This window comes from Camellia sinensis, chromosome 15 (genome assembly GCF_055761805.1).
Source record: "Camellia sinensis isolate YWXY chromosome 15, ASM5576180v1, whole genome shotgun sequence".
Lineage (NCBI taxonomy): Eukaryota > Viridiplantae > Streptophyta > Magnoliopsida > Ericales > Theaceae > Camellia > Camellia sinensis.
In genome coordinates, this window is record NC_138975.1 from 39467447 (window position 1) to 39483256 (window position 15810).

Here is a 15810-nt window from a genome sequence, read left to right on the forward strand (position 1 = left end):
TCACAATTTGATGACAAATAACCAGTTACAAAATGATAATCAGTGTGTTTGGTTTTACTTTTCTGAATTCAATTTTTTAAAAATTTCATTTTTTATTTTTTGTATTTTTTTTGGTTTTAAGTGAATATTTTTAAAATTTTAAACAATTTTTTAAAACCTTTTTAGATGCACCTTACTTAGATGTATCTAAATAATAAAATATTTGTGAAAATATTTTAAAAAATTAATAAATATACAAAGTTACGAAAAATGTACTGAATTTTCATATTTTTTTTATATTTTTAATATTTAGTGAATTTTTAAAACATTTTTTCACAAATATTATATTTTTAAGTGTATTTATGTTAGGCGTGTCTAAAAATTAAAAACAAATTGCTTAAAATATTAAAAAAATTCAGTGAAAATAAAAAAAATATGGAAAACGAAAAAGTAAAAGTAAAATTTTCTGTCAAGTGAATTCTGAAAACTAAAATCAAACAGAAATATCATTTCTTTATGTATACAATTAACAAAATACTCAGAGACGTAGGGGTCACCTGTCCCCATGAAATTTTGATAATTAGTACTACCCTATATGTAAAACTTATATATTATTTATCCATAATAAAATTATAAATCCCTCCGTAAATCATGTAAAATTCTTTTTGTTTTTAAAATTTTAAAATATTATTATATTCTCTTCCTCATTTTTATACACTCTAAACATGTTTGGTATGATATAATGAAATGAAGTGGAGATAGATTGAGAGTAAAAATGGAATACAAGATTGAATGGAATGGAATAGAATATCCATTCTCATTCCATTGTCTGGTTGTCAACGTGAAATGACATAGGAATATGATGATAATTCTCATTCTCATTAGGAGTTTAAAAATTGCCAACGGCTCGAGGTCGGCCTGGCCCATTTAGGCCCAGGCCCAAGCCTAGCCCGAGACCCTAGGCTTGGCCTAGGCCCGACTTGCCTGTCTCGGCCCATTGACCTGTTTAAAGCCCACTCAAGACCCGGCCCACTCGAGGCCCAATGCATTTTTTAGTAGAAAATAATAAAATTTTAGTAGAAAGAATTTTAAAAAAAATGTTCAAGTCTGCCCAAGCTCGAGCCCAGGTCCACCGGCTTGGCCCAAGCTCAGCCCACCGGCCTGCCCCTGTGCTTGGGCTTGGGCCTAATTTTCTAGCTCGTGAGTCGGCCCGAAGTTTGATAGGAGTTTGCGAGGCCCGACATGGGCCGGGCCAAATTTACGCCCTTAATTTTCATGTTTAATTATCTATTAAACTCATGAAATGAAATAAATTATTATTATGTATTTATTTTTTTAACAAGCTAGTAATAAATAAATTAAAATTTTATATAGATCATGATAATATTAAGAGTATGAAAGTGATAGCGTGAGTCATAGTAGTGGTGTGGCGGCAATGGTTGTGGCATCGGTGGTGGTGATAGTAATGATAGTAGGATGGTGTTAGTAGTGGTGATAATAATTTGTTTAGATAAAAAAAATTATGTTATGCAAGAAAAAAGCAAGAAAAAATACGGCAATGTTATCTAATTTTTTTTGATAGAGTTATAATAACTTGCAATTAAAAAATGAAGTAACACATTTTGTAGTATGCTATGTATTTTTATGATAATATTATACATTTTATGATTTGAAAATGTTTAAATAAAAAATTTATAATATTAACACAAAAATATATAGCATTACCACAAAATGTGTAATTGTATTTTTAAATTATAAATTATCGTGACTATATTAGAAAAATATATAATATATATTTTTTTATATCATGATTTTTTTTTCATTTAAAAAAATAAAAATAAAACAGAGTTTGAAATCGTAACCATAAAAAAGGGTTTTCTCCCATCTCGTGATCATCATCTTCGCTAACCATATACAAACTAATCTGTTTGAATTGCTTCTTGAAATCAAATCATGAAACACCGTCGTAAGGAACTCTCGGAAGATTGCTGGGAATTGATTCTGAATCGATTAGCAATCGATGACTTCAACTCCTTGCAATCCCCTTCTTTGGTCTGCAAGCAATTCCTCTCAATCACCGATCGAATTCGACTCAAATTGGAGGCCTCCGACAGATTGTTCTACAGAAATAACTGTGATGCTTTATTCAGATCCCTTCAACGATTCAGAAACCTCAAAGAGATCGAGCTTCGCGATCCTATCTTCGGTGACAAAGCCGATGTCAACTACCCCATTCGAAGAATCGCTTCTTCAGGGTTAGATCTTCAATCCCTCTCTCTAACCTGTTTACGAAAACCCCCATTCCTGAAAACTTTCATGAAATTGGGTTCCACCATGAAGAACTTGAAGATTCTAAGATGTTGTCTACTCGAGTGTCTTCGCAATCACCACCTTGTTGCTATAGCTGATGCTTTACCATGGCTTGAAGAGCTCGATATCCAGTTTTCCTGCTATTATTGGAGCCCTGGGCGGGATTCAAATTCTAGAAGCGCAAAGTACATGGTAACTGACGCTGGGATCGAGGCATTGTCGCGTAAGCTTCGGGGGTTGCGTAAAATTGATATAACAGGGCAGGTTGGTTGTTCTGATCGATCTCTCATTGCGTTGTCTTCAAATTGTGTGCTTTTGAATGAAATTCGTTGTTGTTCATGCAAAGTAACTGAACATGGCATTTGTTTTGTACTACGCCATAGTCGAAACTTGATTTGTTTCAAAGCGGGACGCTATTACAGTTCACCAGATGTTTCGTTCACTTTTGAGAATTCCATGATTTATGCAACATCTTTACGTGATCTTGAGTTAGACCCACATGGAAATCAAGACCGACTAATTTGTTCCATTGCAGCAGCAGGCATTCAATTAGAGAAGATCATATTGTACAATGATTCTGGTTTGAGCTTACATGGACTCTCTACTTTCTTTTGCGCATGCCCATCTTTGACACACTTGATGCTTTGTTCCATAGATATCCTCACCGACAATTCCATGAGGGATTTATGTCGATATCTTCCTAATCTTGTGTCCATAAAGTTTGACCAGTGTTCAAACTTAACCACTGCAATCTTCTTCATCCTTGCAAAAGAATGTCCTGTGCTTTCAGAGATTGAAATGCCACATATAAATCTACAAGTTGAAGATAATTTTGATATGGATTTGGAGAGGAATTATCAAATTAGATCCTTGGATTTAAGTTGTGCTTGTGTGAATAATGAATTCCTGAAAAAAATAGGGGTTGTTTGCCCCAACTTACAGACTCTCAATGTTACAGGACTTTACACATTGACAGAAGGCATTGAGGAAATTTTTAAGTGCTGCTCGCAGATTAAGCATTTGACAGTGGACAGAACTAGAGAAATAGTCATCTTATTGGAACAGTTCAAAACTCGCAGCATTAAAATTGAACATCTTTTGGAACTAGAGGAGGTCAATGACTGATATGAGTTATCTCTGGCACTTGCATTCTGTATGTAAAGAGAGAAAGATAGTTCTGGGGCTGATCGGACTTGTGAATTGAGGAAGAAGAATTGTCAGGGCTATTTGTTAGAAAAAATGCCATATTCCCTCTGCATATTTCTCTGATTCTTTTCATTCTGAATTTGAAAGGAAGGCTTGTATTTTGAACTCGTGAAAGTTTTTGTATTTTTTTTTTTGGCACAAGATAGCTGTTAGTATGTTACTTAGATTACAATGCAGGCCAACTTTTCTCCATTGACTTGAACTTTGAAATCTTACTCACCTTGGCACATAAGTGCCCTTCCCATGACCACTTGTTTCTGAGGTGATTTTATTGGAAAGCATTTGGCCTCATAACTTGCATTTGAATGGTTACTCATTGATGATGCATGATCTACTAGTCTCAAATCCTATTTACTTGTACAACATCTTTTTGAGTTTTGCTTGCCTTAAGTGATATGGAATATGATGTTTGAACAAGGGTCCAACTGAAAAATTGGGATGGAAACGTAAGAGCTGCTGGTCATTGTGAAATGAAATTACAGATGATGCCTTTTTGGGCTGACATCTCAATGATAATGCAAACCAAACTTTATCTCCTCTGTTGGAGGACAAGCGGGTTTGGGCTCTTTATTCGTCAGGAATATTTTCTTGTAAGTCTTTTTTTGAGTACATCATTGATAATCCTCATGTTCTTCAGTTTCCTTTTTGCAAAAAAATTTGGAAGGCTTGTGTTCCCCTAAAAGTAAAGGTGTTCATGTGGGCCTTGGTTCATGGAGGCATTTTGACAAATGATACATTGCAAAAAAGAAGACCCAATCGTTTTTTAAATCCTCAATGGTGCATTCTGTGTTTTAAAAATGGGGAATCCGCGGAATCATTTATTCTTGCATTGTCCAATAGCGTTAAATTTATGGCACAAATTGTTTTCTTTTGGAAATGTGGCGTGGGTAGCCCCAAAAAGGTGTACGCATATGCTCCTAGTGGATTTTCACACTTTTGGAGGATCAAGAGAGCCAAAATGCTTTGGTCTTGTGCCGTCTTTGCAACTTTTGGGGTTCTATGGAGGGAGAGAAATGCAAGGTTGTTTGATGAAAAGTTTCGGGAAGTGGGTTGTTTGTGGGATAATGTTTGTCATTTAACTTCTTTCTGGGTGTCGAGGAACTCTTTATTTAAGGGAGTCCCTCTTTTTTTGGTGGCTAGAGATTGGTTGGCGGTTTGTGATATGTAGGATTTTGCCCGTGTTTAGCTTGTTTGGGGGTTTTCAATTTTGTTTTGTTTTCTCTTAGTCCTTTTGTAAGAGGATGCCTTATCCTCATTTCCTTTTCTTATTTATCAATAAAGCTTTTGTTGTTGATCAAAAATAATAATAATAATGCAAACCAAAATTTTAGAAATTGGAACATTTTCTTTTAGCTATAGAAGTGAACTATAAGGTTTGACAAATTGGAACGCAAACATTATCTTTGATTCTTTCAGAATCAGAAGAGTGAAGTACCATGGTGTTACCTCCACTCCCATTCATGTTCTTACCACGGGAGGATAAAATTGGTGTTTCTATAGAAATGGTTGGACTTCTTACTCCCAAGGAAACTACTTCTAGGACTAGTGTTTTTGGATTGCCATGTGTTCAAGAACAACTCACAGTATGTGGACCAAGAAAAAACAATTACTTGTTCCATTGCTTGCTCTTCCTCCTCTTCTTTGTCTAAACCCCTGCAAAGTGTTTCCTAAAGCATTGTATTTAATATCCTTAATGTTATAAAGCATTCGCAAGAACAGCGAAGGTATCAATTGCAACAAAATTCAAGTTCTGGGCATTGTGGCATCCGATGTTACCAAAAAATATTGATACCTTAGCGAATTATATTTTGAAATGCACATGGTACACTTTCATTTCAAAATGATAAATTTAGCGATCCAAAGTGATCTCATTCCCCCCACCCCCACCCCCACCCAATATATTTGTTTAAGGTTTCCTTGGAAGTAAAAAATATAATAAACAAAAATCTAAAATAAGCTTAGTCTTGACTTCATAGAACGTCAAAAATGTCATAATTTTCATAGAAAGATCAGGCTATATGACTAATTTAGAAAATCCTAAATTTTATTTGATATTTAATTGTCAATTATACCAGTTTATTTTTAACGTACCATAATTTAGAACATATAGTGTACCACATTTCTATTATCATTATACGTATTAGAATGATCTACTAGGCGTAAGCATAGTCCAGTTTGGATCGGTTTGGGATAACATCAAGATCAATCCATTGTCTACGGTTTCATAAAAATTAGAAACGTACCAAACCATTAAAATTATGAAACCAATCTAAACCAAACCATTTAAACATGGTTCAGTTCAGTTTTGAACCACGATTTCACATAATCTGTTCACAAAAAAAATCATATAACATTTTAACCTATTATAAATTATGAAAATAATAATAGCATGTCCATCAAACAAATTACTCTCATAATATTCACCATTTAAGCAAAAGTATAAGGAAAATTTAGCCAAAACCAGGGAAATTCTATTTCCACACACCTAATTACCTCAGTTCACATATTTAATGAAATATTATTTTAATGACAATTATACCCTAAATTAAAATGACTATGATGGACATCCACTAACACCCATAATATTATATCAAAATATTCTTTGTACACATCTTTTAAAAATAAAAAAAACTTAGTGTACATATTTTTAGTAAAAAAAAACTAAACCCCAGTTTCTTCATTATTTGCCACTTCTTCCATTGTTTTTGACTTTGCTTGCTACACACTCTATACTCCTCTATTGCTTGTAAAGCAATACTCTTATAACAACTCTCATATTGCTTTACTCTCTAGGTTTATACTCCATTATTTATATTGTTTTCTCATTAGTTCTACAATTATTCTTGATTTTATTATAGAAGAGTTACAAACCAATGGAAGTTCAAAATTAAGTAAAAATATGCCTAATGACAGCTAAAGCAGTAATGAAAAGGTTAGTTTTTTCGTGCAAATTTTTTTTCCCACAATTAATTCGAAAAAGCAATGCTGAAATATTCTATTTTATTCAAAACTACAGTGGTGAACAAATTAGTTATTTCGGAACTACAGTGTCAAAAAAAATCAATCTATTTCGGAAACCAAGTGTCGAATTAACAAAGAAATTTTGGAAAACTAGTGCCGGACTCCCAAAATCACAATTCTTCAAAGAAAAAACGAGAGTTTATTCTAATTTGTCAATGCACTTGACAGAGAAAACGAAATGGTACCAAATGCAATAACAAAATTGAAACAAAGTAATATTTAATAGATTTCAGAACTAGAGTGTCGAATGGACGAGGAGGGTTTTCAATAGAGTTATTGTCAATGGAGGTTCTTTAATGGAGGGTCTTAAGTCTTCAGTCTCTTCAATGGAGTTTCTTTGACTGTGAGCCGAAATAGGGTAGACCGTTGCTCTTCAATTTTGAATAGGTGTGTGGAAAGAGGGTTAAGATAGTGTGTGTACAAGATATGAGTTAAGAGTGTGATTGTAATAATTGGTGTGTGGAATGAGAACAAAAATTAATAATGACATTACTAAGTATGTGCACTGGGAAAGGATGTGCATTGAGGTAGCTATGTAGAAATAGAATTTCCCAAAAACCATTAGACCCTTGTTTGGTGAAAAGAACAACCCAATTTATTTTGTTTCATAAACTCCATAAATAGGAAGCACATAATTGAGTAAAGACAAAATAATTTTTTTTTTCGTTTTCTTGGACAATATTGCCCATGCATATAGATATATATATATATATATATTACATACCTCTTCTGATGAGAAACACTAGTATTTTATTTTATACAAGTTTAAAAATGTTGTCTATGTGTATTTTTGGTTGGTTCATCTAGTATGTACTCTGTTTTTTTGTGATAGTAAAATGTTACTATGAACCAGAGTAATATGTTACTGTGAGATAGCGTAACATATTACTGTCAAACAGAGTAACATATTATCGTTTATATCAATTTCGATGGTGTTTTTTGTTATTTTTTATTTTTTAAGAATTTCATAGTCAACATGGATCTTGTTTAATAGATCTTGATAAGAAGATTCTAAAAATGCTAATTTTATTAAAAACTAACATTTAGCTCAAAAGTTATATTATTTTAAAATTTAAAATATTAAATTACTCACTAAATATATTTTGGTAATAGTGGCATATGTTGGACTTTTCAAGAAAAACTTTTTATGCTTCTCCTTAATGCATTAAAGTTTTATTATGAGGGGCTTTGATCAAATTCTCCAAAATATATTATTAAGCAAATATTGTTCAACATTAATCTGTCATAATTTTTCAAAACATAAACTTAAGACCACATCTTTGAGTAGATTGATGATTTTCCTTGGATCGTAACTGTTTTTTTGATGGATTTGTTTTTTGTTGTTTGTTTTTTGGTTAGGATGGCCCTTTAGGGTCTTGTTTATGTATTGTTGTTGTTTCATTAATATAATGTTTCTCATGTTCTAAAAAAAAAAATTAAATAAAAATAATATCTAACAAATAAACAAATATGGTTATACAGTTTGGTTTGGTTCAAATCCAGAACTGTAGATGTAAATCCAAAACTAATCCACGGAGACCGGTTTCCCAATTTTCCAAACTAGAACTGAACCACAAATTAAAAAGACCAAACCAAACTTACCAGATTGGTCTAGACCGGTTCAGTTTATAAATTTTTCGATTTTCTTACTCGGCCCTATGATCTACAGCCTAGGTAACATAAGTTGCATCAAAATAACTGAAAATTGAGGAGATATTTAAGGAAAAATCAATATATATCCATGAAAAATCTAAGAATGTGGTGACAAGAAGAGAGATTCATATAAAGATTAGAATGATATCTTGCTACTGCAGAATCAAATTGAATGATTTAGAATGTAAAATGTAGATTTTAATATTTCAATATTTGCAAGGTGTTCATTGTCAGTGGGAGGAGTTTGAGAAGGTTCCTGATGCTTGCAAGGCTCAGTTACTGCTGTTTAGTATGCTTGCTTGGATGGCTATTTTTTAGCTTCTAGGATATATCCTTGGCTTGCTTTTCTTTCTTTTATGCTCTTTTATGGCTTACTCTTGTTTTTAGTTCTTTGTTTGTATTGCAACTTAATGTTTTTATGAATAAAGTTTCTGATTTCTAAAAAATTGCAGAAGCAGAACATTTACCTGCACATCTACAAAGAAAATTACAATAAAATATAATCATAATTGAAAGTTTTAAACCAACAGAGATGCAATAAGACAACATGCAATGACAACTTTATTATAAGGGCGAATTACAATAACGGTCCCCATAGTTTGGATCTTGTGTCACTTTGGTCCATAACTTTTCAATTGTAACACATTTGATAGCACCTACCAAAATTCTTTGAACCCCCCATTTCTTTGGACCCCAACCCTAAACCCTAAATTTTAATAATATTTTTTTGGACACCCCACTTATTACCAAATCTACCCATATTCATAATATTTTCACAATGAAATGCACACCCACCTGAATCCATTCCAACATTAACCTTAGCCTAAATCCACAAGTAAATGCACGCAATTCACACCCCCAACCACACCCACTCTCTGCCTCCCTCGCTTCTCTCTCTCTCTCCTCATCAGTGATGTCTCTTCTCTCTCTTTTCTCTCTCTCTCTCTCTCTCTCTCTCAAGACCCCTTTTGTTCAGATGAGAAAGTGAAGATTTTTCTCTCTCTTCTCTCTCTTTTCTCTCTCTCTCTCTCTCTCTCTCTCTCTCTCTCTCAAAACCCCTTCAAAACCCTAGCTTTTTCTCTCTCTTCTCTCTCCAACATTAACCACATCTAAAAAGTGGTTACTAAAAACACAATGCATTTACTTGTGGGGTTGGTGTTCTTCATCGATTGGGATTTCGATGACGTGGGTCTCTTTGGAATTTGCCATTGATTGGGAAATTCAGATGAGAAAGTGAAGATTAATGAGAATTGTAGGAATAGAAAACAATGTATTATATGGAAAACTAATCTCCATAATATTTCCATAATATTTTTAGAATAGAAAACTAATCTCTATATTTTCACAATGAAATGCACACCCACCCAATTTGTTCACTACTGTGTAGCCGAAAAAATATATTTTGTTCAGAACTGTTTTGTCGAACAATAATGATCCTATCAGTACTGTATGTCCGAACAAAATTTGTTCATCACTGTGTAACTTGAATCCATTCCAATTCACAACTTAAAATAACATGAATTAAATCCATTCAAAATACATAACTTAAATTTATTCCAATTCACTCTTTTCCATTCTAAGTTAGTTTAACAAAGAAAATTACATAACTGACTATTTGCATTAATGTTCGGAACCTATGTATTGAACGAAAGGATTGTGTTCAGTACTGTATTACCAAACATAATTCTAACAATCAGCAAACCAGTACCGAACAGCGCGAACGAAACAAGAACGACTGAAAATGACCGAGAATGTTAATACAAGACAGATAAACGACTGAGAATTTTATCCTCGTCCTCCATTGCTCTACACAGTGAAATAAGTGATGAAGTATACGTTATACTTGAAGCAAAACTTTCAAGTTCAATAGCGTTGATGATGGTGATGAAGATGACACATTCAGGATTTAAGATGATTATGAAAAATAATAGATTTAGGGATTATGTAACGCCCTCAAAATAATACATAAAACCCATTACCTTAGACATGCATTGATATAAAAGTAACCAACCATTTCTATTCATCAGAGTAATTCTTACAACTGTATTACATGATAACAACAAAAGCAAATGCCCTATGGGCTTACAGCTTTCCAAGTCAACACCTGGTTACACAAAAGAAGAGTACTAACTTTATACAAAATAAGCCCTTGGCTTGATATACATGTAATACAAACAAAATAAACAAAAAGAGTCTTCAACTCTCATCATCATCCAAGCTATGTCCTTGGAGGTGGCATACTACCTGTACCTGAAAATAACGTCCCATAAAGGGTGAGCCAACGCCTAGTAGAGATATGCTAAACACAGTATGAGCAATGACTAAGACATTAGCAATTGATAAATGTTCAATTTCCATAAACCAATTCATAACCCATTTCCATTTCATGACCACTATGTACATGTTTCATTTCAGTTTCCATTTCTTATCAATTTCACAATTTACATCAACGGCTCAGAACCTGGCCAACCACTTATATGAGACAGCGACTCATATTAAACATTTCCCATTTTTACAATAGATAAACATATTAGTTGTATCAACATCTCAACAGATAAGCATACAAGCTGTATCCACATTTCAACAGATATGCATATTAGCTATATCAACACTTCCAAAGATAAGCATATGAGCTGTATCAACACTTCCAAAGATAAGCATATGACCTATATCAACACATTATCTGACAAGCATATGAGCTGTATCAGTGGAGTCCATCCCATATCTCCTCTCAAACAACATCCAGTTTAGAGGTCCATCCCCTATCTTCCCATAAACCGTGGAGTACATCCCCCATCTCCTCCCGCACACACAACGTATATACACAAAGGTCATATACACAATCAATCAATACATAACGTTATTGTATTCTATCAACCGTCATACTCTATGACATATCCAATTGATTAGTTTTAGTTTGCCTAATCATCATGCATTGTCTACAACAATTAAAACTACCCTCCACCGATAGTCCAAGCAATTATTTCTAAATAGATAATAAAAGCTCCAACAGATAAAATATCAATGTTTTCAAAAGTGAGCGATTAAAAAATCCAACACCACTATTCTACTATATAATGAGTCAATTTCATTATTTCCAACTCAATTCCATAAAATCACAATTTTCCCAAAATTAGGGTTTTCCACCCGATTTTCAAATATTGACCCAATGGTCAAAATATCAACAACCAATAACGATATCATTATTTTGAACCCACAATACACATTTTAGACTCAAAATAACAAATCCTCTTTCAACATTTTGAAACCCTAAGTCCCAAAATTTACCCAACTTCAACACTTTATCAAAACAACCAAAAATCTATGTCAAAGACCATAAGAGTGAGTAGGAATCCCTACCTCAAATTCGGAGCTCAAGAGAAGAAGGTGAAGAAACTCAACGTGCTCCAAAACTCAATATTTTCGGATCAATGGATAGCCCTCGACGATCAACTCAACTTTTGCAAAGGCCGAAGGAAAAGGAAACACTCTAACTAGATCAAACCCTAGAGAGAAGGGAGTTTCTAGAGAGAGGAACTCTCAAAATGTCTTTTTAGAAAGTAAGAGAGAGAGAGAGAATGTAAAAAGTGATTTTAAAATGCCCAGCTGCCAACTGATATACGACATTCCCGCTCGAGCGGAGAACACAACGCTCGAGCGTCAAGAACAAAAAAACTAGGTACGCTCGAGCGCAAGAAAACCCGCTCGAGCGCCAAGACACAAGAATAAAGCACATCCGCTCGAGCGCGAAAACCAGTCTGCTCGAGCGTAGATTTTCCCCTCCTAGAACTTACACCAAAAAGTACTACCCGCTCGAGCGCCAGAGTACCCGCTCGAGCGCCACCGCTCGAGGGTAAAGAAACCCGCTCGAGCGTGGAAAACATACTCGCAGAAGTTCTGCAGAGCACCAAAATACTGGGAGCGTGCAATCTCCGCTCGAGCGCAAGAAGACCCGCTCGAGCGGACCTCCTAAAAACTGGGCAACAAGGAATTGAAACCAAAGCCTAACCAACCTGTAACAACTCTACCCAATACATCCCAAAACTCAATCAAGCGGAATTAAAGGACGACAACAAGATAGATACAACTACCAACTCCACGGAACTGAGTCCGGAATATAACAGAACAGTAAAGGGACAACCGGGATCGCTATAACCTCCCCCCTTAAAGAATTTCGTCCCTGAAATTAAACACAAGTTTTTCAAAAATAGGTTTTCTCGATTCTCAACAATATTACAACATAATATTAAACAACCCGACCCATTACCGGTCAATCCCATCTCTTTTCAAGAGGCATATCACATTATTCATAACAACCTGCATTATCAACATGCATTCTTTTGAAATTTACCAATTTCAACTCATTTTCTACAATTCCATAATACATGCAACATTATCATCATGCTTGCATTTTCACAATATACTTAACATACACAATGTTAAAACAACTTCCATTAACCAAAACATTCACGATGTTTTACAACTTAAGACACATATAATGTTCTTAAAGTTCAACGATATTACGAAATTACCAATACATGGTTACACATCAACAAACAAGTCCGGATATTTCTCGCGGACTTCCAACTCACGTTCCCAAGTGGCTTCCTCCACTCCGTGATGTTTCCACAAAACCTTTACCAAAGGAATGGTCTTGCCACGCAGGACTTGATCCCGCCTATCCAAGACCCGAACCAGTCTCTCCTCATACGAGGCATTCTTATGAACCTCCAAGTCGGTCCAATCTAACACATGGGACGGATCTGGCTCATACTTCCGAAGCATACTCACATGAAACAGGTCATGCACTCCGGACAACTGCGGTGGTAAAGCTAAACGATAGGCAACCTCGCCAACCCTCTCAAGGATCTCAAAGGGACCAATAAACCGAGGGGATAACTTCCCACTCTTCCCGAACCTCATCAAACCTCGCCTAGGTGATATTTTCAAGAAGACATGATCACCTACCTCAAATGCCAAAGGCCTCCTCCTACGGTCGGTATAACTCTTTTGGCGACTCTGGGCTGTAACAAGCCTCCTACGGATAAGCTCAACTTTCTCCGTCGTCTCCCTAACCAAATCCGGACCCAACAAAGGTGCATCACCCACCTCGGCCCAACACACTGGAGACCTACACGGTCAGCCATACAAGGCCTCAAACGGTGCCATACCGATGCTAGATTGAAAACTGTTGTTGTAGGCAAACTCCACCAAGGGCAAGTGCCTCTCCCACGTCCCACTAAAGTCAAGGACACAACTTTGAAGCATATCCTCAAGGATCTGAATAGTACGCTCGGACTGCCCGTCAGTCTGAGGATGATAAGTCGTACTAAAGGTCAACCTAGTGCCCAAGGCACTCTGTAAACTCTGCCACAACCTAGCAATAAAACGAGGATCTCTATTTGAGACGATCGTCACTGGGAACCCGTGCAATCTCACTATGTCCCGAATATACAAGTCGGCGAGATGATCTACCGAATCTCTCACGCGCATAGGAATGAAGTGCGCCGACTTAGTCAACCGGTCTACAACCACCCAAATGGCATCATTACCCCGCTGAGTCCTCGGAAGACCTACAACGAAGTCCATAGTGACATGCTCCCACTTCCACTCGGCAATAGGCAAGGGTTGCAACAAACCCGCTGGCCTCTGATGCTCGGCCTTCACTTGTTAACAAGTAAGGCACTTAGACACGAAAACAGCCACATCTCTCTTCATACCCCGCCACCAAAACTGGCGACCCAAATCCCGATACATCTTAGTGCCTCCCGAATGCACCGCAAGACGTGAATGATGGAACTCTCGGAGTACTTCCTCTCGGCAAGACTTCGTCACAAACAAACGGTCTTGGTATCTCACACTCAGGTCGGGATACACCGTCAAACCCTTCTCAACCTTCCCATTTGAGATCTTCTCTCGGAGGGATTCTACCTCATGGTCACCTCTCTGTGCCTCTAACACTCGGGTTACAAGTGTAGGCTGCGCAACAACAAAAAACAAGGCCGCAGCCTCAGCTGATTCACTTAGAAGCAAGTCAAACTCGCCAAGTGCACCCAACATCTCTCATTCCTGGATGGCTATACAAGCTACATCACTAATGGATTTCCTACTACGGGCATCGGCCACAACATTGGCCTTTCCCGGGTAATAGTGCAACTCAAAATCATAGTCCTCAATGAACTCCATCCACCTTCTCTGCCTCAAATTCAAGTCTCTCTGTGTAAACAGGTACTTCAAACTCTTGTGGTCCAAGAACACCTCGAACCTCTCACCATAAAGGTAGTGCCTCCAAATCTTCAAGGCAAAGATCACTGCTGCTAACTCTAGGTCGTGTGTAGGGTAATTCTTCTCGTGTATTTTCAACTGACGTGAGCCATAAGCTACCACTTTCCCCTCTTGCATCAACACACAACCCAAACCCTCTCGTGAGGCATCACAATAAACCGCATAACCCAACCCTCTCTCCGGAATAATCAAAACTGGAGTGGTGGTCAATCTAACCTTCAACTCTTGGAACGAATTTTCACAAGTCTCACTCCACACAAACTTGACCCCTTTTCGCGTCAATCTAGTCAACGACGAAGCTAGCCTGGAGAAATCTTTCACAAACCGACGGTAATACCCAGCTAATCCCAGAAAACTGCGGATCTCAAACACACTCTTAGGCTGTGCCCAATCTTGCACTGCCTCTACCTTGGATGTATCAACAGACACCCCTTCCCCGGATACCACATGGCCTAAGAATTTGACCTCTTCTAGCCAGAACTCACACTTCCCAAACTTGGCATACAGCCTATGGGCTCTAAGTAATTCAAGCACCGCTCTCAAGTGTTCCTCGTGCTCCTCCTCAGAAGGCGAATAGATAAGAATGTCGTCCACGAAAATGACTACAAATCGATCCAAAAATTCCCGGAAGATCCGGTTCATCAAGTCCATAAAGACTGCCGGTGCATTGGTAAGCCCAAATGGCATCACCAGAAACTTATAATGGCCATACCGCGTATGGAATCTCAATGCACCATCTTTCTTTTTAGCAAAGAGGGTCGGTGCTCCCCACGGCGAAACACTAGGGCGAACAAAACCCTTATCTAGCAATTCCTGGAGCTGAATCTTCAACTCACTCAACTCGGCTGGGGCAAAATGATAAGGTGCCATAGAAATCGGCGCTGTGCCGGGCACTAAATCAATAGAGAACTCTATCTCTCGGTGAGGTGGCAAACTAACGAGATCCTCGGGAAAGACGTCCGAGTACTCACAAACCACTCTTGGCAACATAGTCTGGGTCTCATCACACTCACCACTCAAAAAGCTAGTAAGTAGACCACTAAGCTCACTCCGCCCTCGCGGATCATACATGGGTGGCAACACACTACCAACCCGATCCCCCAAGAAATGGAAACACTCCCCGCTCAAGGTACAAACCATGACCCTCTGGCGGTAGCAATCAATAACTGCCCGGTATGACGATAGCCAGTCTATACCCAAAATAACATCAAAACCCTTCATGGGCATGACAACAAAAGAAAAAGGAAGCCTATGGTTGGCGACCTCTATATCACAACCTCTAACACCTTGTTTCAAGATCAACTCACCACCAACAGGCGATACTACACATATAGGAGATGCTAACTGTGCCAACTC

At 36.9% G+C, this 15810-nt stretch overlaps 1 protein-coding gene across 1 annotated transcript; it reads left to right on the forward strand.

The window, feature by feature from the left end:
* Positions 1-1932: 1932 nt before the first annotated feature.
* Positions 1933-3414, forward strand: LOC114305054 (uncharacterized). The gene has a single exon (XM_082908185.1). It carries the CDS (start codon positions 1933-1935, stop codon positions 3412-3414), a length of 1482 nt encoding a protein of 493 aa, XP_082764311.1.
* Positions 3415-15810: the final 12396 nt, after the last annotated feature.